Genomic DNA, 26,745 nt, shown 5'->3' with positions numbered 1-26,745 from the left:
TTGTTTTTTTTGTTTACTCATACAACACCAGATAACTTAATTTAGTCAACTTTGGACTTCAGTGAATAGGCATATGTTGGTATACAGAAGGTCTCAGGAGGAAAGGGCATAATTTAGAGAAATGATACATATTCTATAACTAAAACATTCTCTGAACACGCACTTGATTTGCAGTAGTTAAAGAGTACAGGTATTTTCAAGTTTACAGGACAGAATGAAGTGGGCCCTTCCTCATTACCCAGCAACTGGGCATCGGAGTACTATGCATAAGGTGACTGACTTATTTGTGTAGCCATTACCAATACCGACTTCAGTGATACAATGGTCTTTTCAAGCTGAATGAAAGCATTTACTACCAGCCTTGTCCTACATACTGATGCTTGATAATATATTTTGTCTTTCAATACCTCCAGCTCTCATTTCCCAAAGTTCTGGCCTTCCCTCCTGGCACACTGTATATACCTCTGAAGTTCCAAGCTTCCACTGTGCTGAATGTCACCTGGAGGTCATCATCATCATTTAATCCTAGTTTGCCCTGTATAAAACGGAGCATAGAGGCCTAGAACCAAGCTACTAAGTAAAACAGAAGACCAGTGAGTAAGTTGTCAGTCATGTGAACAGTGCTGGATTGTCAAAAGAACTATCATGCTGACCTTGACATAAGGCTTGGTGCTTTCATATACAACTCCTGGCTACCTGAGTAGTACAAGTGTCTGAATTCTGCAATGAAAAGTAATTACAGATGTTCCCCGCAATATTGAAGTCATAACTATTACTATAAATATTAAAATATACCTCAGCACTAGCATAGCCACATTCTTCAAATAAGGTGACTGGCATGACAATAAACGAATCTCCAAATGTGAATTCTGACACACCAAATCAAATAAAAAGATACCACACTTCCTCTTACAGAATCCGCACACTGAAGTTGGCGATGGTAGTGCTGATGTTTCTATTTACTGGAAGGTAAATGAGATGCCAAAACCTGATAATTCAAAATACAAAACTCAGTGACACGTACACTAGCTCCAAAACGTAAACTGCAAGAGGAGGGCAATGATGTCCCAAGATGATTAACCTAATATCATCTAAATATTTAGAAAATGTCAGAAGCAAGTGATATAATGCATCCTCATGGAAGCAGATTTACCGGCACTGGGTGGAACAACTGGGCGTTATGCAAAAGCCATCAACTATAATGTCACACTGTCCTGGATGTAATGTGTACTGATTCTTTTTTGGAGCAAATGTACACTACAAACATATGAGGTTAAGCAACAAAAACTCTATTAACAGTGTTGTTATTTTACTATTCTCAATAGAAAATCACCATTTTCCCCAGCCACTCTATCTTCACCAAAATCTTCCACAGAAATGCTTGTATAGTACATACTGTGGGTCGAATTTATCAATTCAATGATCAATTCTGAGCTGTGACTGGACTGCTAAGGATGAAAGTTAACCTATTCAATCTGATGATATACCTTTTACTCCATTCTTGTTACCTTCAAACGATACTACAGTACTCTGTATTCAGCTTGTGAGATACTTTTCTGATTGGAGGAGTTTGACACAGCCTCCACAGACCTCTTCACTGTAAAGTCTCCCCTAATATAATCAGAATTGCCTGAAAGTAGCAAGAACAAACTAACAGATTATGTCTTCAGATTCAAGGGGTTGAGTTTATTTCTATGGTAATTTATAATGAATAAATGCTGTTCTTTCTCCAACATTGACAATAGTGGAAAGCCTCAAGCAGTGCCTTTGCAGGAGTATAGGATACTTTACCAAACAAAAATAAAATCCTTGAACTTTAAATGATCTGGGCCTGGATTCTCAAATGACCTTAGATTCAACTTCTTATTGTGACTCAGATTTTGATCTCCTGGAAGAACAAGACATCAAAAGTTCTTGCTCCCTCCTTTCCTTGCCCTTACCACAACAAGATGTCTAGCTCATGTTTACATTCTTCTCATAATTACGACACCAAGAGGCAGATTCTACACTCTGTTTGTCCTTTTTGCAAAGCATAAAAATATCTTGTGATAATTTTTCTCTTGTAGTGAATACTGGTTTCTGCAGAAAGAACATGAGGCATGGTGCAAATCCTACTCCCAGTCATCACCATTATTCTAATTTCAATTCCCACCCCACCTCTGGAAGGGATGGAGTGAGGTAGACTCAAGAATGCAAGGAAAGAAAAAACATGATAGAAGGGGTGCTATCAATGGCATGCCTAGTAGAGGTAGAGACCAAAATGCTAAGGAAAGATGAACCATGACAAGGGAGAGCCATCAACAGTGTGCCTAGTGAATGGGCCAAAGACTCAGTGATTCCTCCTGTCCTTCCATCAAACACAAATCTGAATTACCAGAGGAAATTGATTGTAAGTTCATAAGTAAATCTAGCCCCAGAGCAGAGTGTAAAAGAGCTTTGGCAACCTTTCCTACAGGGTGCATGACGAGGGCCCAAATACTTGTCAGTTTAGGAAGCTTTCTAACATCTCTTCCTTAGTTATTTATATATATTACTCCTTACTATGCTCATATTATTTATTCCTTTTAATATCGATATAGTTTAAAATGATACAGGATATTTAGATACTCAAGGCTGAAATATGCCTGTAAGAAAGAGGTGCTAGAAAGCCTTCATAACTGACGAGAATAAGACCCGATTAATCTGGAAGTTGTTGGTAATACACGTGATCCTCGTTACAAGTTAGAGATGAGTTCTAAAATACAGTAAATCCTCGTTATATGCCCATGATGTGATTCAATCTGTCTGTCCAACATCCAATCCAGAACTACCCTGGCATTTAATGCAGCAGTGAAGCCACATATATGGGTATTTTACTGTAACTCAATCCATCCATCATTCAGTCCAGTGCAATCCCAAAAGGCACACAGGGGCCCAGGGCTAGTCTATGCAGACCAAAATATAACAAAAAAATTTCATACACTTGGTGCTGTAAAGCTAGTGAACTGGCAATCAGCTCTAAAAGTATGAATGAAACTCCTGCAACAAACCATGACATTACCAGCAAAAATGAAAATAAAGAGGAACAGTATAACAAGGATTTACAGCATCAAGTTTTTCTAAACATGTGGAACTGCAAAGAGGGAAAAACTGTCAACTCTTTTAACCCTTTGGGTGTGACTGGTGCTGATGTGTATTTTGGCTACTGAAGGAATTAGCTGAATATAAAAGAAATCCTAGCAGTCAATGGCTTCAAAGGTTGTATCGTATCATTTATAAAAGCTCCAACACTCTTGCATGCACCAGCCTTGGGTTACCTTGAGAAATATTTGTCTGCTATTAGTCCATTCAACCAATCCAGAGTTCCCCCCACAGGATCACTGGGGCCTAGGGTCAAGTCACACAGTCTATCACTTATGGCAAGAGACCAGATGCTAGCCCCTTAGCGGCATTACATGAGCAATAAAACCCCAACCACTCCTTGGAATCAGATCCTTACGAGTAACATCTGGGTGAACTTTACTTAGGATAACGCTAGATGATTCTGTTCAGTTGAGAGAAAGCTGCCATTGTCAAAGGGTTAAAGGCTATAGTGGAACTCTGACATTCCCCCTCCCCCCACTTTTTTTTTTACCTGCAAAGATAACACTACAAAAATGCTATTTATAACAAGGACTCGCTGTGCATGTGGTCCTTGTTACATGAAATGGAAGTGCTAAAAAATATTACAATTCAAGGTCATATTTAATGAGGCTTTGGAGAATTTGCATCACATTTTTCCTAAGTGATTTATTCAGTGCATGACTTCTCTGTATCTTTTGTATGTTACTGGTGCAAACTGGGAAAATATTAAAGCTGCAAACTAGGTCAATGTTGAACCATATTTATAACACATGGCAATGTGAAGATATAATAGGTATTCTAAATCTCTTGAGAAGTGTTACAAAGCCTTCTTTGCCATTCAGAATAAGACCCTCAATTCCATGAAGTAATAGAGAACTGGAATTGGAATACAGTATAAGCTTTACAGGCACCAATAAAACCTTAACCCTCTGAGTGTGAACTGCCAACTTACACTGCATTTCATTCAGGCTGGTGTCACAGAATTCATGATGCACAAGATAAACTTGGGGGCACCAGGAATGTTAAAAACTACCATGATAATTGTTTTGGCAAAGAGTAAAGTAGCTGCAGTGTTTTGCATTTTATTCCGGCTTACAACTTATTGATCTGTATGTAGTCATCTCCTCTGGGATCAAGGCATCTGGCTATAAAAAGACAGAAAGACAGACCAAGAATGAAACTCAACACAGCCAAAGGGTTAAGTGACAGCATGCAATACCAGTACTGTATCAGTTGTTGTTGCTGCTGCTGTTATTGTTACTGAGTAACTGTATCTGCAATTTACCAAGGTACTAATGATAAAAAAGAACATAACAAAAGCTGACACATAACGAGGATCTGCTGTACACTAAAAGAGGCATCAAATCTCATACTCTATGTATATCAAAACCTTAAAGCATTGCACTCAGTTGATGACATACTACAATGGCAACTGGAACATTTTTGATGCAGAAAATCTTGGAAATATTTAAAACTTTTTCCCATCAACTTTATATATGTACACACCATGATGTAAGTATGCTGTATTATCAGTGTAATGTGACAACCCTGTACATCCTGCAAATCTCCAGTCAATTGAACAAAGAACACATTTGACTAAAATATGTAAAAACAGACTAGTGGCATGGTTTGTGGATGAAAGGCAAAAATAGAAAGAAAACAGAAAAATAATTGTCTCAAACAATAAATAGGCAACAGGTTATAGGGGCTGTAAACATAATCTACAAGTGAACTCAGGAATAGTAATGAAATATTTTTAAACAGCAGCACTTGTGACCTGAACATCGGATATCATCATCATCATCATCATCAAGCTGGTGATTTTTAAAAGCCGATAACTGCCAATCCCATTTTACCCCCCTTTAAGGTGTAGGGATGTGAGGCTAGACTACCATAGTCCAGTACATTTAAGGATAGATGACAAACATACTTCCCTCGGTGGCAATGCATGATCAAAAAGCCTCCAATCACCTCTTGGCAATGGAATCCATGGAAGGCCATTACTCAAACTGGCAATTTCTGCTGTCACCAATAAACCTACGGCAAAAAGAACCACGCGTGCCACTGGAAGCTCATCAAGTGTAAACTTTAAAAAGTCAGGTTTCTGAAGTGCATCGATACATTGAATCAAATGGTGATGAGTCACAGTAGCTGCAAATATTTCTTTTTAACATGTTACAATTTTGGTAATCACTGCCATGGATGCACTGTAGTTTATGTGAGCATTTGGAGTTTTCCTTAGTGAGTTGTTGCTATACAATATAGTATAATAAACACCTAGGAAACAGATATACATAGTTCACAGGCCTCCTGAGGTTCATTTGCTGGTGTCCACACAAGACTACCAACAAGAAGGTAAGCTATGCACACTTTGATGTTATTTATATTATGATTCTATTCATGGCAAGAGTGTCATAGAACCCCTGCATAGTTCTCTCAAGTGAAAGCTCTCACAAACACGTATGATCTGCCACATAACACAAGACGTGACTGATATACAGCATAGCACTGTGTATTTTTAAACTCAAATGACTCCTTGAGTAATATCACTCGTGGCACACACTTTACATGGACCAAGAGAGCTGAAACTAAGGGCTGTATGCTTAAACCTTAAATCACGGACAGGAAGGTAAACCCCTAATTTTTTAAAAGGCATTTTTGGGGAATGCCTATGCCTGCTTGTTATTATTAGTCCACATCCCACATTACCGAGTGCAGTTAGCAACATTTTACGATAGGCCATTAGGTTTTATCTTTGAAGTTTTTCAAAAGTTTTCATTACAAATTTGGGGTATGCCTTCCTCCTCATGATTTAAAGCTTGAGCACATGGCCACAAGCACAGGTTTGGTCTCCACAAGCCACTGATCGCTCAACAGCTTAGTTCCTCGGGGTGGCAGCTGAACTGTTAGTGGCTGCCATAGTGACGTCTCCGCCACCCTGCCCTCCACTGCCCCCACCTTCCCTAGGAGGACTCTTGACATGGATCTGGTTCTTAATGAGTGCTGAGCGGAGGATGAGCCCCTTTACCCTCATGATGTGCTCTCGGCCCATTTCCAAGGACCGTTCAAATGTCATACTCCTTTCCTCTACTGCTTTGGCATACAGAATCTGAAAATGATGGATTAAATATTCATAATGAGAAGGTACACATCACAATCACGTATTCCTTTCCTCTACATCTTTGGCACACAGAATATGAGAAAGATATAAGTTTTAAGAAGGTACTGTATACAACACAACTCCTTCTCTCAGATCAGGCACACAGAATCTGAGACTGATAGAGTTTGAAAAATAAAGAAAAGGTATATACCACAAACAACAAATACACTGAAATTATGCAGTACATGGACACCTTTTCTGACATCAGTTCACACCAAATTATTTTAGCCTATATGGCTTTGATGACATCTCTCAGACTGAATGAAGTCAACACAATCTCCATGAGAAAATGTAAAATAATTAAGAGAGTGGAGTTAAATGTGCAAAAATTATGCAACAAGGCAAACAGCTCTGACATAATACCAAGTACTTGCTAAACAAAGCAGAGCTTAGATTTAGCCGTAAATAAGGAAAATATTACGTAAATTCTCACACACTGAAAAGATGGATGGTCTTCGATATTGTGCTTTCCCTCTTTATGGCAAAACTGAAGTATAACACTGTTCTGCAAGTACTTGTAATGTCAAAGCCATTTTTACCCGATGTTTTTCTATTTCATAGGATATTTATGCTAAAGCTGTGAATATTGCCCATGTCAACATTTTCAACTTCCTTTTAGTCCAAAACTCTTATGTGGCCACTTGTGATGGTATTATTAACAATACCAACATTCATCCAATTAAAATATGACAAATGGAACTCTGCTGCTTGTCCTTTTTTTTTTTTTTTCTTAAATTCTCAAAATGGCATGTACTAAGGGTTGCATTTTAGGCTGTGAAGGAGGCAGTGTGGCACCTCCTCCTCAGCAATTTTATTTTTTATGACACCTCTACGTTTTCCTGTATACTCTACTATTCATAATTCTATCTATCTATCTATCTATCTATAGCCTGACGCCCTAATCCCGCAAAGGGTGGCCGCAGACAAAACGCCTCCAAGTCACTCTGTCACCCACCATTTGACTCCCCTCACCCCAACTCACCCCCCCCTCCCTCATCTACCTCTCAACTCCATCCCTCCACCTCATCCTCGGTCTACCCCTCCCTCTCCCTCCCTCCACCTCACCTACATACACCCTCTTAGTCAGTCTTTCATCCTCCATTCTCTCCACATGTCCAAACCACCTCAGTGTATTTCTCCTAATCTTCTCAACAAATATTACATCAGATTTAACAGCACTAAGGAATATGTGTTATATCTCCAGTGCCACTTAGAATATAACTCTCAGTCACACCACAAGCAATTTCAAGCCAGTTCAACTTCTCCTCTTTCCATGGCAACTAATCCTTCATCATTAATCATCTAATCCAATGTCCCCCCATTAGGAACGTAGGAGCCCGGGGCTAGGCAAGTTGGTCCTGACATTTAAGATGAGAGTGACCAGCCTCACTCATCCCTGAGTGGCATTACGTGAGCAAAAACCCCAACCATCCCTTGGATATAAACCTACACATGCTCAATCCGTTTGGAGTGCCTTAATTACCCACTAAACCAAGAGGTGCCATTTTCTGGTTATATAGTTACCACCCACCATAGTAAATGGTTTTGTGGTGTACAGGATACCACGTGAATTGTCACTCAGTGTCAAGTCACCAGTACACAGAAGAAAGAGGAAAGAATGATGGAAAGAAAGACATAAGTGGAAGGAAAGAAGGAGGGAAGAGAGGAGAGGGCAATCACCTGAGAGCAGCACTACATCGAGTGAATTGATGGTGAGCGCCCCCACTTACCACTATCACCACAGCTCACCTTGTTATGAGAGTCTATCCGAGCCTGGATCTGTCCATCTAGAATCAAGGCCATTAGTTCATCCTCTAATGCTGATATGGTTGTGTTGAAGGCTGCGGCCATCTTCTCAAGGTCTGCACTCATGTAAGGGCTGCAGATATATATTTAAAAAATCATTATTACATAAGCGATAGCAAACTCCATTCTGATGACTTATTTTGCATCTTATATTTGCTACCTTCAGATGGTTTTATTCAGTTTAGGACTCTTCTGATTGGGGACATCCTTCACTGGCCCGTTTTGTATGAAATTTTCTTAAAGTGAGCATAACTGTCAGGAGATTGCAAGCAAAATTAAATAACAATGGCATCCACATACTTTTTGTTTTTAATGCACAGGAATAGGATCTGGTGTACCTTACAGTCCATTCCCTGATGCCCAACAGTCCTCTTAAGCACAACACACAGTGCTACACACTTCAAATGTCTCCTGGGTGCTAATACCCACCAATCATACTGGATACATGCCACAGCCATGTCATTCAGCCACCAGAACACAGTATTCAAGTAGCAGGAGTAGACCCAGTTCCAGTAGGTGAAAACAAACCAACTATACTTGACCATCATCTCCTCCCTGAGGAGGATAAGAACAAACCAAACTATGCTCTTGCCAGTAACCAACCTGAAGTACTGGATGAGCGCTCGGTTCCTAATGCGAGTGTACAGCGTGTTGAGGTGGGGAGCGAGGTACATGTCTAACATCAGAATATCCTGGAAGACAAAATAAAACCATGCATAACCAGCAACAAAATTCCCGCCGTCATCCCTACTTTCCTCTCCACTGACTTCTCACAATCAGCCTCGTAAGTATACAGCATTCAACTCTGGTGACTTTATAAGGCTATAGATTATTGTCATCAGTGTTGTTTGGTTCAGACTCTACAGGCAAAGTTTTAAAATCAATACAGTCACTGCTTGCATAACACAGGAATTTGATACCCTAATGCTCCCACATTATGAGATTTCCACATTATATGGTCATATGTTTACGTGTTAAAGGGTTTCATGGTACCTAAGTCAGCCCCAAGATCACCTTTTGAGGCAATTTCCAGTTTTCTTTTCCCAGGACATTTACCTACTGAATAAAGGCTTCATTACATACAAACACTGGAGTATTATTCACCTTGAATGGAAGAGGTTGTGGGCTTCCTGGGGGGAGGTAGGGGGGATAATGTGGATGAGGAGAGAAGGGGGGGTGGGGGAGATGTATGTATGGATGATTGCATGCGTGTGTGTGCGTGCATGTTATACTTGTTTTTTTTCACAGTGACATTTTTTGGACATAAATGGCACCTTCTGTGCTATGACTTATTTCACGTTGTGTAATCGTGCGTTATGAGAGCTGTGACTGTAGCGTGAAATCCAAGAGGCACATTATGACTTTCGTTGTAGACTGTACACATCTTATACTGGCACAAAGATTCAACATTAGCAATATTATTTCATAAGACAACACCGTACAGTGCAGAGCAAATCATCATTTACAGTTGCTTCACTATTAAACTGCTAATGAATTAACATACATTCTTCACTTAAAGCTGCACCTTAACTAAAAAGTCAGATATATTTGTTTAGCCCCTGAGTGCTTTTAGTTTGATGAGCAAGGATGGGGGTTTAGATGATAAAGTGCAAGAAAAGGTACAGCAGGAATGAAGGGTTGCAAGCATACTGAGCAAAGAAACATGGCACTGGTAGGCAATCACAGAAGTGAAGTAGTGGATGCATGAGAGTTGTGATCCCCACTCGAATGTATGGAAGTGAAGCTTGGACTCTGATGGAGTTTGAGAAGTGGAAATGAGCTAGAGCACAAGACAGTAATGTGTGGTATTATGTGAAGAGACATACAGACAAATGAGTTTGGGAGCATTGTGATGTTGATGAGGATGTGCTGAAAGGAATTAGGACTACTCTGAAATGGTTTAGCTACCATTGTTCATGCTACTGCTCTAAAAAACTAACATCTTACGTACCTTCAATTCATCTAAAAGTTTGAGGCATGAGGCATATTTTGACTCGTAAAATTTAAATATGATGTCCCGTAACTGAGGCTCCACTTCCAAGAAGAGCTTGAAAGAACTGAAAATAAATTATATAAATAAAGTGTAGAAATTCTGTCAAGAAATGCCATCTAATGACGCTCAGGAAAATATAAAAACTATAAACACACAGTCACTGGTATATTTCAAGGATGAAGTATCTTAATTGTTCTATCGCACCAGGGATTATATTGTGAGATTACAACATCCTACCTACTACAAATTACATGATAAAAGATATACTTTCTAGGCTTAAGATTGTGTTTTGCCAATTCAAAAGTTAAATATGAAACTAGCAATGTCACATCCAATACATATCACAAAATGTATTTTTTATGATTAAGTACAATGTTTTGCTCAATCTAAGAGCACCAAACCTATTAGAAATTACAGGTTTAAGTGTAATAAATTTTAAAGGCTAAGTACAGTGTATCAGAGTATGCTTCAGCAATAAACTAATAGTCCCTTACCTGCTAGAGATTACAAGTTTCTGTAGTTCCTGACGAGAGAAGGTAGCCAATGCACACAATCCTCCATACATGGCTACATTTGAAGTGGACAATAAATCCGGGAAATCACAGGCATCTAACTGGGCTCCAAGAAAGCTTTTGGCAGCAGGCTGAAGACAAGGGAACGCAGCTGCTTAAGCATGTCATTACAATACATATTTCAATTAAATTTACTTATCTACATATGGACCAGCCAGTTAAAATAATTGTTTTAAGTACTGAGACGTTGTGGGATACTTCCTATATACTACCGGTATACCTAATACTGCCAGGTCATGATTCTATGTAGCCCAATTTAATCCTGACTTTCTATATATTCTATTCTACTCTGAATGATGTCATAAATCTCAAATACGAGACCTTTTCTCATTATAAACAAAGCTGTATTCTTGTGGGCATAGGATGCACCCTATCATCTGCTCCTTACCAGATTATTTCAGTAATTTATGCTTCTGTATTCTCATACAATACTCATGCACAACTATGCTGGTATTAAAAGGATACAAGAAGTATACAGGAGAATACAGAACACTTATAACTCAGGAAAAGGTGCTAGAAAACCTCCTTTATTGATGAAATTGTGGTTTTAAGGACTGTATTTGCCGTTGGCCTCAGAACTTTGGCAAGCCTCTTCTTCAGTGATATGTTGTGTTTTGCACGTTACACCTTAATAATCTTCGTTTATGTTACTAATGCAAACTGTGTCACTATTCACCTCTTACTTAATAAGGGTGGAGTACTGGTAAACTCGTGCTTGTTCTCCTGGTTGTTACAATTGGAGTGCAAGTACTGTACTCATAAAATATATGCTCATCACCTTCATCAATTGGACCTCCTTTCCCACCCTAGGGCAGGGTGAAGAGTAGCAATGTCCAGACAGCCCAAATTTGCCCAGTCCAATGGGCCACACTTCCATTCACTCATCATTCAAGCCCCTGGAATCCTGGCTCTATCAGATACGCCCAAACATTCACCACGTTCTGTAGCTTCACATAAACGTATCCGATAGAGTCAAATATATGCAAACTGAAATATTTCCACATCAGATATGCTGGTGCCAATAAGATCCCCATTCTTAAGTAGGATGCAAGATGGAAAATACTGGTATATAGCTGAAGTAGAGGCACCATAAAGTCTCTTAAGCCAATACAAAAACAGCCACAAGTGTCATCCTACTTTCCTACCTTATATTTTCTTGTTGCCAGTTGTGCTAGTCCTGCAGCACAAGTTAGTTTGGTCTGGATAACAGCTGATTGATCTTTATTATTGCTGGGCTGCAACAGAAACCATAAATTAGTTATTAAATATTCTGCTACAAGTATCTATGACTCTACAGATGTGTACTGTAGTTGTGACACTGGTAGCCTACACTTCTTATCTGAGCAACTACAAATCCTTTACATAATATATATGCTAACAAGCTAGTCGGACTGCAAAGATAATATCAGTGGGTTTCGAAGGAGGTCAATCACTACAATATCTTGTTGCTGATCATAATAAATCAACCTGTCTGCAACCATACAAATCTACAACCGGTAATGATAAACAATCTGCATAATTATTACCATGCTTGTTATGTCCATTACTTTAAAGAGTGGTAAACATATTCAGTGCTGGTCTTCATACAGAACATGCATTTCTCTCTACAACACTGAATAGGGTCAACCACAGTTAAAAAATATACTGTAATCAGAACTTATTTCAGAAGTGACAATAATGAAAATGCTTTATTTATATTAATAACTGATGGTTGAGCAGGTTTTTAGGGGCAAATATTTTCAACTTACATTACAAAAACTATTCATGGATATGTCAGGGTATGGCAAAAGCATCAGCCTATAGTGTACAGTACAAGGGTGGTTGCTTGCCTCTGGTTAATGAGTTTGCTCGATCAGACAAACTGGGGTAGTACAACCTTCAAGTTACGTACCGGGCACCACTAACACAATACTACATTACTTACTCTGGATTCTGATACTTCTGGAGTGGCTTGGGCTTTGCTTACATAACTCAAGACGTGGGACCAGTTGTTTAGGTAGATTGAAACCTGTGAACATAATGGATGTGTTTCTTGAGAAGAGAGAAAAATTAGCTAAAAACAGATTCACATACCCATTTATTGTGAAATGTGAATAAACTCATACTAAAGAGAAAAAAAAAATCTTTGACTACATGTGGACATATTCCACTGCTTCTATAATTTACAAATTTACATGGTTGTTAGATAAAATGTCAAAAAAAAAAAAAAAAAAAAAGCTACAGAACTGAAAAGGTCCAAACATCAACTGAAAATTTAATACTGCTGCCAAAGGGTTAACCATTCAATGATATTAAGTGTATCTAAAATTGTTCTGGGATATAGTTTACAATAAAGATATTGAGTCACCACCAACTATTATTTGCCTTCACTGTGTACAATCTTACTGTCGCATGTGACTTACCTTAATAACATTGAGACACATGTTGATAATATGTCTAAATGAGGTGCAGTAATCACGAGCTCTAGAGTAGCACTTAAGGGCATTGGAGAGGTCACCACAGTCCAAGTAGTGGTCACCGAGGTCATCATGGCCTCGCCGGATGGATTCCTTAATGCTGTTAACCTACAGAAGAAATTACAGTGCATTAAGTTCTGAAACAGTAATCATCATCACCATCATCATCCAATCCTACGTTGCCCCAAGAGGAGTGTAGGAGCCCGGGGCTAGGCAAGTTGGTCCTGTCATTTAAGATGAGAGTGACCAGCCTCACTCATCCCTTAGTGGCATTACATGAGCAATAAACCCCAACCACCCCTTGGATATAAACCTTCACCGGTTCAATCCAATTGGAGCGCTGTAATTACCCAATTACAGTACATTATGTTTTTGGAATCGTCATTACATTAAGTTTTTGTTATAAGTTGCTTCTTTAAATTTTGACATTAATCTGCTATCAAGTCCACAGTAAATTACTGCAAAAAAATCCCCACCTACCCCTTCAGTCCAATGACATTTATTTCATTCTTGTTTTTTCCATCCTTCCAAATTATTTTATTCTGGCTATCATCAAAATATAGTTTAGTAGTTTTTTTTTTTTTTTACTGGAATGGGCAGATATAGTTTCATTAATGTCATCACTGCTATATATGGATGTCATATTAAATAGAACAAAATTGTCTTAGTAGCAAGAATGTGATAAAATTAAGAAATATAGCATTGGATGGAAGTGGTTAAAAGCCTCATATATTCCTTTACCTTAGAGTTTTTTAGGTCTGTATCTAGCTTCTCCAATTTAAGTGCTGCCTTCTTAGCACGGGACTCCACCCACTGCATATCCAGGGCTGGTAGGTTGGCCCCTCCTCCACCCACTTGGCCTCCTGCTATGTCCGGTAGGCTTGGGTTCCCTGCATTGGCACCACTGTCGGAGAATAAGATTTGTTGTGCAAGTGGATAAGGATGATGGTGATACGTCTTGCTATCACTGATATGAACAGATGAAATTGAGGACTTATACCCATAGCTGGAAAAGTTATTTACTGTGGAGATACAATAGCTTTGGCTCAACATGGACCCTCTTCAGTTACTGATTCTGAAGAAAAAACTTTTAAGTGAATGAGGTGTAGTATGGTAGTATCTTCTATTAATATTTCTTTTACAACATTACTGAACTGCAGTACAGCTTGAAAGACAGACTAAGCCTGTCATTAAAAATAAAAAAAAATAAAAAAAAATAAAATAAAATAAAAATAAAACAGGAACACAGGACCATAGAAACCCTAAGCTGCGTTACTCGGTCCTGACAGTAAAGACACGGATGGCCAGCCTCACTAGCCTCACACTGCCACTATGTGAGCAATGAACTCCAACCATCCCTCAGATACAAACCCTTACAGGCTCAATCCAATTGCAGCGCCTTAACCCACTACACTACCATGTATCAACTGACTATATGATTAGCACCCAGCATATAAAGTGGTTTCCTGGTTTATGGGAAACCACCTAACTTGTCATTCACTGTACAGTCACCTAAATGCACCATTACATTGAGTGGATGTATGGAGGTTAAAAAATAAATAAAATAAATGCATGCATGGAATTGTTTTGTATGTAGTGTAGGTTCATGGTCAGTCCAAGTTCCTTTCCCCCTTCTTGGAACTCCAGACCAGGAGATGGTCATAAAAGAATTATTTCCTGGAAGGCTACTATGCCTTTACGTTTCTGTTACTCTGTATGTCGTGTACTATTTTACACTGTGATCTGATCAGGATGTGCCAAACTTCAGCCACTTGTGTATGGCCTGTGATAGAGGTTATCAGGCTCATGTGTGCAACATTGATATTACAGCTAGATACAGGTGGTGCTGGTGGTGCAGCTGCCACATGCTTCCGTTTTCACATCACATTACTCCTTCAAGGCTTGTTAATTTTCAGCTTTCTATATTGCATTTCTATGTAGCAGTGAATACCTTACTCCATTCTTAGATGGGAAAGAGAGATAATGATGATCATTATTATTAATACAGTATTTTCTAGAATCAGTACATGCACTGAACACATGAGGGGAATGTAAGTATTAAATAATACATAATAACCACCAGAGTCATCATCATACCAATCCTTGTTCAAAACCAGAAAGGGAGGACGAAGTAATGATAACTTACAAATGATAAAACAAATACAAACGCAGTACATACAGTATGAAGAAAAAAGGATTAATATATATACAGCAAAGCATCATCACCACAATCATCATCCAGACCACTTCTCATCCCTAAAGATAAGGTGAGACAAGACCAGAGAAACAAGAACAGAAAAAGTACAAAATGGGACAACTATTAAGTGCATGTCCAGTGGAAATGCAGACTAAATACATAAAATGATGTAGCTATCTATCCATTATCCACTCCTTTCTTGCCCCAAAATGAACATATGGACCCAGAGTTAGGATATTTAGTCCTGACATTAAAGGTGAGGATGACTAGTTACTTGCCAAGTGGATATCAACACTTGCCTTATGAGTCATTCCAGGTGGAGCATCTCAACCTACTCAACCCACACACATCTATTTGTTTTGTGGTTATAAATAATAAATAACTGAAGACAAATAATAGTGGCAGGTCTCTTACCTAACAGCCTCTTGTAATTTCCTATGGAGTTGTGAGTAAAGGTTGACATTGTAAGTAGTCTGGACATAGTGTATAGCCATCCGCAGCGCCTCAACACGCAACTGGGGACACCGGTCAGCAATAAATACCAGTCGCTGAAGCTTAGCAAGTCCTGTGTAGCAGTTGGCATAGGTCTCCAAGTCCTGTGTGATGGAAAATAGCATTAGAATGAACAGTACAAAATAAATGGGAGTTAAGAGACAGTACTGAGATTTCATTCCATCATCTTCCTTGAAATTAACAGAAATACTGTACATGGGATACAGTGGTATAAACTTTAAATATAATTATATCATCCAGTCTTGCTTTACCACCTCAAGATGGGGTGTCACAGGATCCTGAAATAAAGAAAGAGTAAATACAAAAAATGAAGAACTACCATATAACACTATGTCCAGTTAAACAGGCCACATGATTATACAAAAAAACTGTAATACCTCTTTAACTACAATCATGCACTTCATATCATTAATAGTATGAATTGGAAACACACAGCACACTACTGGCCAAACCTACAACAATTAGCTCCAGCCTTAGCAGGACCACATGATTTCCTAAGAACATGACATACCCATAAATATTATCATCTTGCGATCTTAATTCCACACTACTGCATCTCTTGTGTGATCATCCCCTCCAAAAGTCAAACCAGATGGAGTTACAAATGCATGTTTGTTCTAACCTGACAATGATCCCTAACTGCTTTCAGCTCAGCAGTTGCTTAAGTGTTGTCAGATTGGAGGGCTGGTATGACTAGTAACCAAGGAGATTCATTCTTAACTCAAGACTATGGTTCATCCTGTTTCATGCAACCACAAGCCAGAAAGTTGAGGGAATGACTAATTTCTGTCAAGCAAAAGCAAACCCACAACAGTACAGTATATCTCGGAGAACACTTACCAGAGACGTGCTCTCCACTATTACAGGCTCCTCTTCCGTGTTGTCATTCTCCTCAACTGCCATGTCAATCACCATTGGCTCTACATTGTTCTGGGGGAGAAAAAATTAAAAAATAAGAATGAACTTAATTATGAATGTTATATGCCACTTTTTCTTGGTCTATAATGTCTCCTCTGACATTCACACTTAAATAAACTCGTTAACCACCGTAACCTATCTATGTCCATTTGCTCTGTAGTTGTACAATAGTGAAAACAATGCAGAAAAATCTTGTTATATAATAGTGAAAACAATGCAGGAAAATCTTAAAATACTTTGATGTATCTTGAGCTTAAATTAAACTATGGTAGTTTTTTAACATTTATATTTAGGGAAAAACTGAGAAGTCTGAGATACTGAATGAGCTGGCAATAAATCTGTCAGTCACCATCCAAAAGCGCTGTTGTAAGCAATATCGTATTGTCATAAAATTTCTCTTACAGAATTTTTTTAAAACAATAATAGCTCACTGATAAACAATGTTGTGGTACAGTACTGGTATTTCTATTATACTAAATCAGTCGAAGTAGTTAACACAAGTACCTGAGCACATGATGTCTATTCAGTTTGATTCCCTGTGAACAAGACAATTATATTGTGGTTAGAGAAATGGTATACCAATAGTAGACCATGGATCCATGAAAACTGTAGCTGAGAAAACTGCAGTTGGAGAGGGATTACCATACTGAAGAAAGACATCAATAACAGTGCAATATAGGAGCTCAACTTAGAATTATTAGCCTGTTTCAGCACTAATACTCCTTCAAACTGTTGTTTGGAAGTACAGTATGGAAAATGTAGTTCATGAAGGGCAGAGCTATGAACACCTCTTTAGAAGCTAACTTGACACTTTTCAGAACAAATACTATTCCAAAGCTACATTTTGCCAGGGCAACTGGAACTGTTTTGTTGAAGTCCTGAATTCTATATGAAATTGCCTCAAACTTATGGCCACGATGAACCACCCAAAATGCAGCCAAAGTTTCATCAACCCTTGGAAGGCCGACAGACAACAGTACTGATGCAAAGAAATTTGCTCCATTTGATAGTGGGTATAATTATCCATCTACCTATCTACTGCCAGATGTCTTAATCCCACAAGGTGTGGCTACACACAAATCGCCCTCATGTCACTGTTCCCTGCTATTTTGCTGCCCTTCCCCCAACTTACACCTCCCTCTCTCATATGCTACCTCTCTACTCCATCCCTCCATCTCTTATGTTCCAATTTCTGTTAATGGGATAGGTTAACTGGATCAGGTTACTTTAATTAGACTTTCTTGTGGCTATGACACAGTTTTGTTACTTTTTCCTCCTACTAAGATCGTACAGTAATTTATCATCACGGGAACAGCCTAGAACTAAATGCTATGAGTGCAGAAGAACAGTAACTGCCTAAATGAAGCCACAGTATTTGTATAATATAAGCATCAACCTCATTACCACCAAACTGAATTACTGACTTAATCCAATCCATTATACAAGATTGGGAAATTAACAATCCTTTCTCAGCTTGGCAACTTTGTCTCAAATTTCTTACTGCTTGACACGCAATTTTATCAGCCTTTTTGAGTCTCACCTACACTGTTATCTACACCAAAAGAAGCTACAGACACAAAAACAACTACAAACAGGCAAGAACAAAAGGCAGCAACAGTTTAGTCAGCTGTACAAGACTGGAAAACAAACAACCCTTTTTGAGCTTGGAAACTTTGTGCAATGTTTCTCTTAGCTAAACACGCCATTTTCTCGGCATTTTCGAGCTTCTGTTACGCTAAATCCTACCCCCTAGCCCTTCTACGTTGGCGACAAAGCTCTGAAATATTAATTGGGTTGGAGAGAAGGGGCGTGACATTTATTCAGCAACCGGGCATGATATTACATCGCCAGAATGACACCAGACATTCCACTATCATTCTACGTCCTTCTGGCTTAGCACACGCCTGTACGCTTCCCATATAGACTCCCCTTGATTCAAAATGGCACCTGAAAGCCCGACACTAACCTGCATAAGGCCTCCTTGGATTTGCAGCGGCATTTCGAGTAAAGTTATGGCATGAGCGTAACAACAACACTTCTCATCATGGACCCAGGGACCCTCACCTGGCAGACCCCTTCAAAATTCAGGAATACATTTTATCTCTATTTTTATTTATAAATTGTAGTTACTGAGGACAAAATACTTCATTATATATTTCACGCTGATAACAACATCGATATTACTGGCATATGTGCAGAAACAAAGACTAAGATTATTTTTTTCTAAACTAATAGGAGCATCCAGATTTATTATCACTGGAACCATTTCTAAATTATAAAGTTACATAAATATTCTGCAAAATCTTAATAATAACAAAATAAATGAAAATCCTGTATTTGCGCCAGAGCAGAGAGTATCGTCTCGCTTATGTAATGTTTCAGTAAAGCTAGCGGGTTTAACACTCCACAGTGACAGTAAAATACAATGAAAAATTATCACAGTTTACATTTCTGTCTCGTAACAACTTATGAATGGATATTTTACAATATACACAACGACACGAAAATCGGTGGGGAGCGATCTAAAGATGTTCCAATAATATTTGGAAGCAGAAAATATTCTTCGTAACTAATCGTCGCTAATACTTTATGAGTGTTAAGGTTTAAAACAATTACATGGAATTCAGTATAGCCGTATTATTATCAACATCTTTATAATAATAAGTTGCATTGTATTGCGATTATAAGGTGAAATACGATATACTATGGCGAAATTATAATTTAAAATGTGATTATATGGTTTAATTAACGTTTATGGCTTTATTTGAGCCATTAATGTTGAAAAGTACAAGCCTTAACACTGGTATGGTCATTGTTTTGTGTGCTGCGTGATAGCTTCGAGGCTATAATGGCAAATTTATCAAAAACGTTCTGCGACTGCGTTTTTTATTACATAGAAACCAACGATATCACTGGTGGAGAATAAGCTTGTTACAGGTATGTAAACTGAATGTAAATGAATGAACGAAAATATGTGTGTAGATAGAGTGATAGGTATTATATACTTGTAATATAAAACACAAATAAGTAATTACTGCAGTTACTCAAGGAATAACGTTTTCTATTATCAAAGAGCTTACAATTCTCTTTAAAAGATTTTTTTATGGGGAACCTATATAATTTTCTTGATCTAATACCTCTCGACTAGGCAATGGCGAGAATCCAACACATGGTGACGCAGTGCACCCTGGGTAAAGCTAAGCATCTGCGGTATCCACCCGGGAGACAAACCTTCTCTTATTTCCTCGCACCTCGCCGTGAGGAAGACCTTTGTCTGACTCTGGCGAGGAGCTGTATACCAGGAGAGGGGGACGACTCCCGGCACGATATGCACGCTACCTGTAGGACAGTCCCACAGGCACAGTATGAATGAGTTTTCAGTGTAGGCTACCTCGAGCAGACAATGTAGTGGAAGATGAAACAGCTTTTTCCAAGAAACTGAAAACCTTTCAATTCCGATCCTGAAAGACATGGAGCCGGGTACTCTCTGCCACTAACGCAGAAGGTTCAGACTCAGCAGCAGGCCCAGATGGCTTCAGTGCAAAATTTTGAGCACCTACAAGTGAGCAAGCCCTATCACTGAAACTGCTGGCGGCCAAGTCACTGTTTATAGGCACAGTACCCACAAAGGTGAAGGAGGGAACAGTGACCCTAATCTAGAAAGGACGCATCAAGGGAATGGCTAAGAACTGGCCTGTGACACTGACCTCTCACACAGAATAATTGAAAGAGTCATTAGAAAGAGACTGATGAGATATCTGGAGGAGACTGATGTCTTTAACGAAGGCCAACATGGTTTCAAAAAAAGACACATATCCTGCCTGTCCCAGCTACTCTCACAACATGACTATACTACAGGACGTTAGTAAGAACAGGAATGTCGACATCATCTACCTGGATTTCGCTAAGACGTTCGACAAAACTGACCATGGAACTGTCTTTCAAATATTCAGGGATCTAGGCACTGGGGGAAAGCTTGGGAAGTGGATGTACAAGTTCCTGGCAGGAAGGAAGCAGAGGGTAACAGTCCTGGGTCGCCTCTCAGAACCAAGTGATGTGGAAAGTGGAGTCCCGCAAGGGTATATGTTGGGACCCTTTTATTTTTGATCATGACTGGCGACATAGATGTTGAACTCCACCACTCCAAGACTACATCTTTTGCTGACGGTACTAGAATCAAGAGGAAGATCGAGACAGAGGACGATGTGACTCTGATACAAGAAGACCTGGATCATCTCTTTGACTGGGCAGACACAAACAACAAGACAATGAATGAGGACCACCGCTTATTATCAAACATGCCACCAGCTACCAAGTCCACCAGCTAAACGACGAATCTAAAAAACATGTATGGGACTTTGAAGTCGACATGAGTGCTCTTTTACTCGTCATATACGCTACATTTTACTTACAAACAGCCTGCAGACTCAATGTGGATTCTGAAGACTTTCAAACACATGAGAGGTCCTGCATGTTGACTCTCTGGAAAGCTTTGATCCTTCTTTGGATGGAATACTGATGCTAACTCAGATCACCCTACAGACAAGGACATAGCATCACGTTAGAAGTCCTACAAAGAAGTTCCATAAGCAGAATCTGAGGTTTACAATACATAGATCACTGGGAGAGGCTAAATACCCAATGCAAACTTGGCGAGAGCGATGTCTAGTGCTATACGTGTAGATCCTGGAGGGAAGTGTACCTAATGCTATGAAAAAAATAAACATCTACCCAAGAAGAAAACGGCTGTGCGATATCAAGAGGACAGAGGCCACTAACCAGAAAATGGAAAGTATCACGCACAGTTGCTTCACACTGAATAGTGTTCGTCTATTTAATGTTGTGCCACAGGTTCCCAGGAAACTGTCGGGGTTCACAAGTAACCATTTAAAACTGCGGCTGGACAGACGGCTGGCAACAGTACCTGACGAGCCCCCAACACCAGACTACTTACCATTACAAACAACTTGATCAACACCCTGCAGAGTGCTAGAAAAGTTCAGCTGCCTGGTCAGGGCGGAGTCCACTTTAAATGTATCCAGTATGGACGAAATTCGACAATGAACAAAGTATAGTAAACAAAGTATATTTTTGCCAACAGACTTACCAGCATGCATTTCCAATAATATCCACGAGTTCAGTGCTGCTCTGTACTGATCTTATTGCCCTTCTCCATTTCTGTAATTCGTATGTGCTGGTCATATCTGTGCTTAAATGAGCTGACTGATGTTGCAAGGGACAATTTCTGTATACATATGCCTAAAATCAATTGTTGGAAAAGGCGAGCCCCCTATTTTTGGCGGGCTTTTGTGTAATACCTATGGTTACATGATTTAATTAACCTGTAATCAGTGGCGATGCCATGGGGGGCCTGAGGGACCCCCTAGCAAGACCCTTGGCCCCAGTTCCCCCTTTTGAAATTTCATTCCGTTTAATGTACGGTATGCACAGTGTGCTACACTGTCCCCCTCCACCCTTTACCCCGACAGTTGTGGGGCTCTGGCTACGCCCGTCCTGTAACCCACAATACAATTGCAGCTCGGCAGACTGACTCGCCAAAGAGAAACCAGACATGTTGTATCACGAACGAAACACAAAGACGTCACCGGAATGAAGGGGTTAACTATAAATTGTCCTAGCAATCAAACCATAAATTGTAAAAAAAAAAAAAAAAAAAGCATCACAGTTGAGTAATGACAGGTGCAATATATGTTGCTGTATAATAAACACAGTTCATTAAATTTGATGGTAAAATTGTGCCACATGTATTTCATTTACAGTATTCGTTAAGGTAATAATTAACAATTCATCATTTAATTACTGACAATTAATAATTCAAGACATCTGAATATTCCCGCCCATTTCTATTACTCGTGCCTTTAGCGTCATGCTTTTGAGTGTGTTCTTAAAAGATTTTAGAAGACAAATGATTTCAGATATCTGGCCCTAGTCTCTCTCTCTCTCTCTCTCTCTCTCTCTCTCTCTCTCTCTCTCTTTCCACCAGCAAGAAGTGACATATGCCGAAAATCCTCCTCCTGGAACTGCCATCAATACACTGACATTTCCAGCGCCTTTGCCCGCCCTAAATCAGCCCATCAAAATTCAAAACGATAATTCTGGAAGCCCCTGGAATCCATATGTTCGTCTGCTCGAAAAAAAAAAAAAAAAAAAAACTCTGGATGATAATGATGATGATGAGGATGGTGGTGGTGGTGGTGGTGGTGATTATGGTGGTGAAGATGATACTTGTGGTTGTGGTGGTAATGGTGATGAGTCTGGATGCTGGTGGTGGTTGTGATAATGAAGATGATGATGATAATGATGATGACGATGATGATGATGATGATAATGATGATGACGATGATGATGATGATGATAATGATGATGACGATGATGATGATGATGATGATGATAATGATAGTACAAAACCAGTATAGTAACGAAGAAGTGCCGGGGTGCCTCCTTACCACGAAAACACGACTCCAGACCTGATAATATATGCAAACTTGACATTTCTGAAGAACGAGGCAGAAGGACGGTGGGATGGGTTGATAGATGACGGGACTGGGCTATTGGTGGCTCGGTTTGCATATGTGAGGGATGAGACAAGGATAGGAGAGGAGTTTACTTAAATTTCATGCGTTTTTAGAAGACTGTGTGATAGGCTTGATAGAAGAGACACAGTGGATGGTAGGTTGGAAGTTAAGATCCTCCTCCTCTTCCTCCTCCTCCTCCTCCTCCTTCTTCTTCTTCTTCTTCTTCTTCTTCTTCTTCTTCTTCTCCTCCTCCTCCTCCTCTTCCTCCTCCTCCTCCTCCTTCTCCTACGTCTTCTTCTTCTCTTCTTCTTCTTCTCATCATCATCATCATCATCATAATTATCATGATCACTAACACCATCATCATTATCCTCCTCCTCCTCCTCCTCTTCCTCCTCCTCCTCCTCCTCCTCCTCCTCCTCCTTCTCCTCCGCATCCTCCTCCTCCTCACCATCATCATCATCACCATCATCATCATCATTAGTATCCTCCTCTTCCTCCTCCTCCTCCTCATCCTCATCATCATCATCATCATCATCACAACCCAAATTCGCACCTGGGAGATGAAATGAGGAAATAAGGAAATAGAAAGTACAGATCAGAACTACCAAAAGAGGGAGAGAGAGAGAGAGAGAGAGAGAGAGAGAGAGATGAGTAAAGAGAAGATGAGAGAATGTGAGGGGAGGGGGATGTGAGAGAGGTGAATGAGGGGAGACATGAATGAAACAATGATGAGGGGAAAAGAGATGGCGGAGATGAATGAGGGGAGAGGAGATGAGGGGAGGGTGATGCTGGAGTGAGGAGGGGGGAGGCGTGAGGGGTAAGGAAGCTGAGTCACGGGATCACCATCTATCACACTGAAGGAAAGACATTCATAAATTCTCCTAAGCTTAAATTCTGTATAAATCTGTTTGTGTTTATGTTTTTCTTTACCCATACATCCACCATACACTTTACAGAAAAATTACAGTGCATGTTTAGGTCTCTACATCATTGTGTATTTCCTCCGTTTCTTCTTCTTCTTCCAAACACATTTCATTTTGGTGGCATTCCTCTATTTTTTCACGAATTCTCTTTACACTTGGCACAATTTTTCTTTAGGCAAATGCCCCTAGACTCCCTTTTATCTTGTCTTTATTTATTTACTTATTTATTTATTTAAAGGAATGTTTGGGGTCACAGGGCAAGCCTTGATCACACAATTTAGGCTCCTATGTTCTTATATGTTCACCAATCATCTTGGAAACTTGCACACACATATATGTCCCTGAACTGTAGCTGTGTGGAGACCATCTTGCATTCCCTTGGCATTGTTAGCAGTCTGCAGTAAAGTTATAAAATAGGAAACACTAAACTATATGTGACAAGAGTTAAACATTAAGTAGATTTGTTTATACTGTAATTTGGATATGATACTTTGTAAATATGGGTAAGGAAGGGCAGGGAGGGGCAGGGTAGTGTAGGGTAGGACAGGGTAGGGTAGGGCAGGACAGGACAGCGGTGTGTGTAAAATCCCATACGACAAATGACCAGGGTGGTGATTGATGCTGGTGCTGTATGCAAATTGTTATGACTTGCTTGTGTGTGGTCCGTGTGTGTGTGTCCGGCTGTGTTATATGTGTGTGTGTGTGTGTGTGTGTGTGTGTGTGTGTGTGTGTGTGTGTGTGTGTGTGTGTGTGTGTGTGTGTGTGTGTGTGTGGTATCAGATATACGAGTATGAGTGTGGTGGTGCTTACAAAGTTGTTATTATTATTATTATTGTTGTTATTCTAGGAGAAAACTTTATATTATACCATCAGTGCCCTATGTAATCCACAATTAACTTCTGTATCTTTGTAATTAATGTTGGCAGGTGTTAAGAGTGTGACATGGATAAGAGTGATTAGTGATAAGAGGGTGATAGCGAAACACGCTTTATCACTCCCTTATCCCCTCCCTCCCCTCCCCATCCCCTCCTAAGGCCTCCCCTCCCCATCCTCTTATTTTCTCGCCCACTTCCATTTCTCTCTCTCTCTCTCTCTCTCTCTCTCTCTTTCCACCCTTCCACCTCTCCCCACTTCACCTCCCCTCCTCTCCCTTTTTTTTTTTTTTTTTTTTTTTTTTTATGTGTCCGACTCTGGGCAAAGGCTTCAGGGCCTATATCTCGGGGGCAGTAGCTTATCCCAAGGCCCAGTAGTCCTCCTATACCTCCACATGTCACCACTTCGGCGCTAACACCCACCGTCCATATTGAATACATGCTAGGGCTGTCTCATACAGGACTGGTGTATTGGTATTAGCGGGGGTACTTTTATGACATGTCGGCGGGTCATCTGGTAGATCAGGAAAGTCTGCTTCTATGAAATTCAAATCCTTAAACTGTTCCCTGCCCCAGCCGGGATTCGAACCTGGGTCCATCAGGACTGCAGGCCGCCTCTCTACCGATTCAGCCACCGCCTCCCGCTCCCTTTCTCCCCTCATCTTTCTCTTCCCTCACCTCCTGTCTCTCTTCTCCTTTCTCCTCACCTCTTCTCTCCTCTCCCCTTCCCTCACACTTTTCGCCTCTCCTCTCCACTCCCTTCCTCTCCCGTCCTCATCTCTTAACACTTTTCTCCCCTCCACTTCCCTCTCCTCCTTTCCTCTCCCCGCTTCCCTCTCCCTCTCCCCCACTCACCCCCTCTCTCCCCTTCTTTCGGCCAGTCTCTCTCGTGTCTCCCCATCCGATAAGAGATAAAGGGCGGGAAATAAAAAGGGTGGCGACCCTTTGGTGATTGAAGGCTTAAGCTTGTATTTATAAAGTCTCCTAAGCTTAAATACACTTACCTTCACTTATACAGCTACCAATTGAAGGCCTAAGCTTGTATTTATAAAGTCTCCTAAGCTTAAATACACTTACCTTCATTTATACACCTACCAATTGCAGGCTTAAGCTTGTATTTATAAACTCTGCTAAGCTTAAATACACTTACCTTCATTTATACACCTATCATTTGGAGGCATTAGCTTGTATTTATTAACTCTGCTAAGCTTAAATACACTTACCTTCACTTATACACATACTAATTGAAGGCTTAAGCTTGTATTTATAAACTCTGCTAAGCTTAAATACACTTACCTTCACTTATACACCTACTAATTGAAGGCTTAAGCTTGTATTTATAAAGTCTCCTAAGCTTAAGTTATGTATTTAAAAAGCTTGAAAATGCATTGTGCTTTTGTTTATGTTTTTTACAGAAGGTGAACAGAGGATGGACTTTGGGTGATGATGATGATGATGATGATGATGATGATGATGATGATGATGGATGATGATGATGATGATGATGATGATGATGATGATGATGATGATGATGATGATGATGATAATAATGATGATGATAATAATAATGATGATGATGATGATGATGATGATGATGATGATGATGATGATCCTTTTCTACCACTGAGCTACGTGTAATCAGCTGCGACAGGACGAAATTCTGGGCCAAGTTAGAGTAAAACAACTATGGATTC

General features: G+C 39.8%; 1 protein-coding gene across 4 annotated transcripts; it reads right to left on the bottom strand.

Annotated features, from left to right (window-relative positions):
* Positions 1-1,793: 1,793 nt before the first annotated feature.
* On the bottom strand, positions 1,794-18,769 carry CSN1b (COP9 signalosome subunit 1b). Of its 4 annotated transcripts, XR_013895918.1 has the most exons (13): positions 18,684-18,769; positions 16,640-16,729; positions 15,701-15,882; positions 13,831-13,993; positions 13,036-13,197; positions 12,558-12,641; positions 11,779-11,868; positions 10,556-10,704; positions 10,020-10,125; positions 8,672-8,760; positions 8,012-8,141; positions 4,136-6,211; positions 1,794-3,931 (listed from the first exon to the last, which is right to left on the bottom strand). XR_013895918.1 is itself a non-coding variant. In XM_080266477.1 (12 exons), exons 1-12 carry the CDS (start codon positions 18,714-18,716, stop codon positions 5,981-5,983), a joined length of 1,509 nt encoding a protein of 502 aa, XP_080122603.1. In that variant the 5' UTR covers positions 18,717-18,769; the 3' UTR covers positions 1,794-5,980. The 4 variants fall into 4 exon arrangements, 3 of the variants coding, with proteins under 3 accessions (XP_080122603.1, XP_080122604.1, XP_080122606.1); XM_080266477.1 differs by having other exon boundaries at positions 1,794-6,211; XM_080266478.1 differs by lacking the exon at positions 12,558-12,641 and having other exon boundaries at positions 1,794-6,211.
* Between the last annotated feature and the right edge of the window lie 7,976 nt (positions 18,770-26,745).

The sequence above is a fragment of the Coenobita brevimanus genome, chromosome 20, assembly GCF_032717465.1.
Source record: "Coenobita brevimanus isolate Jiangsu-jjx chromosome 20, ASM3271746v2, whole genome shotgun sequence".
In the NCBI taxonomy this organism is placed as follows: Eukaryota; Metazoa; Arthropoda; class Malacostraca; order Decapoda; family Coenobitidae; genus Coenobita; species Coenobita brevimanus.
This window is presented reverse-complemented; position numbering and strand designations above follow the sequence as displayed.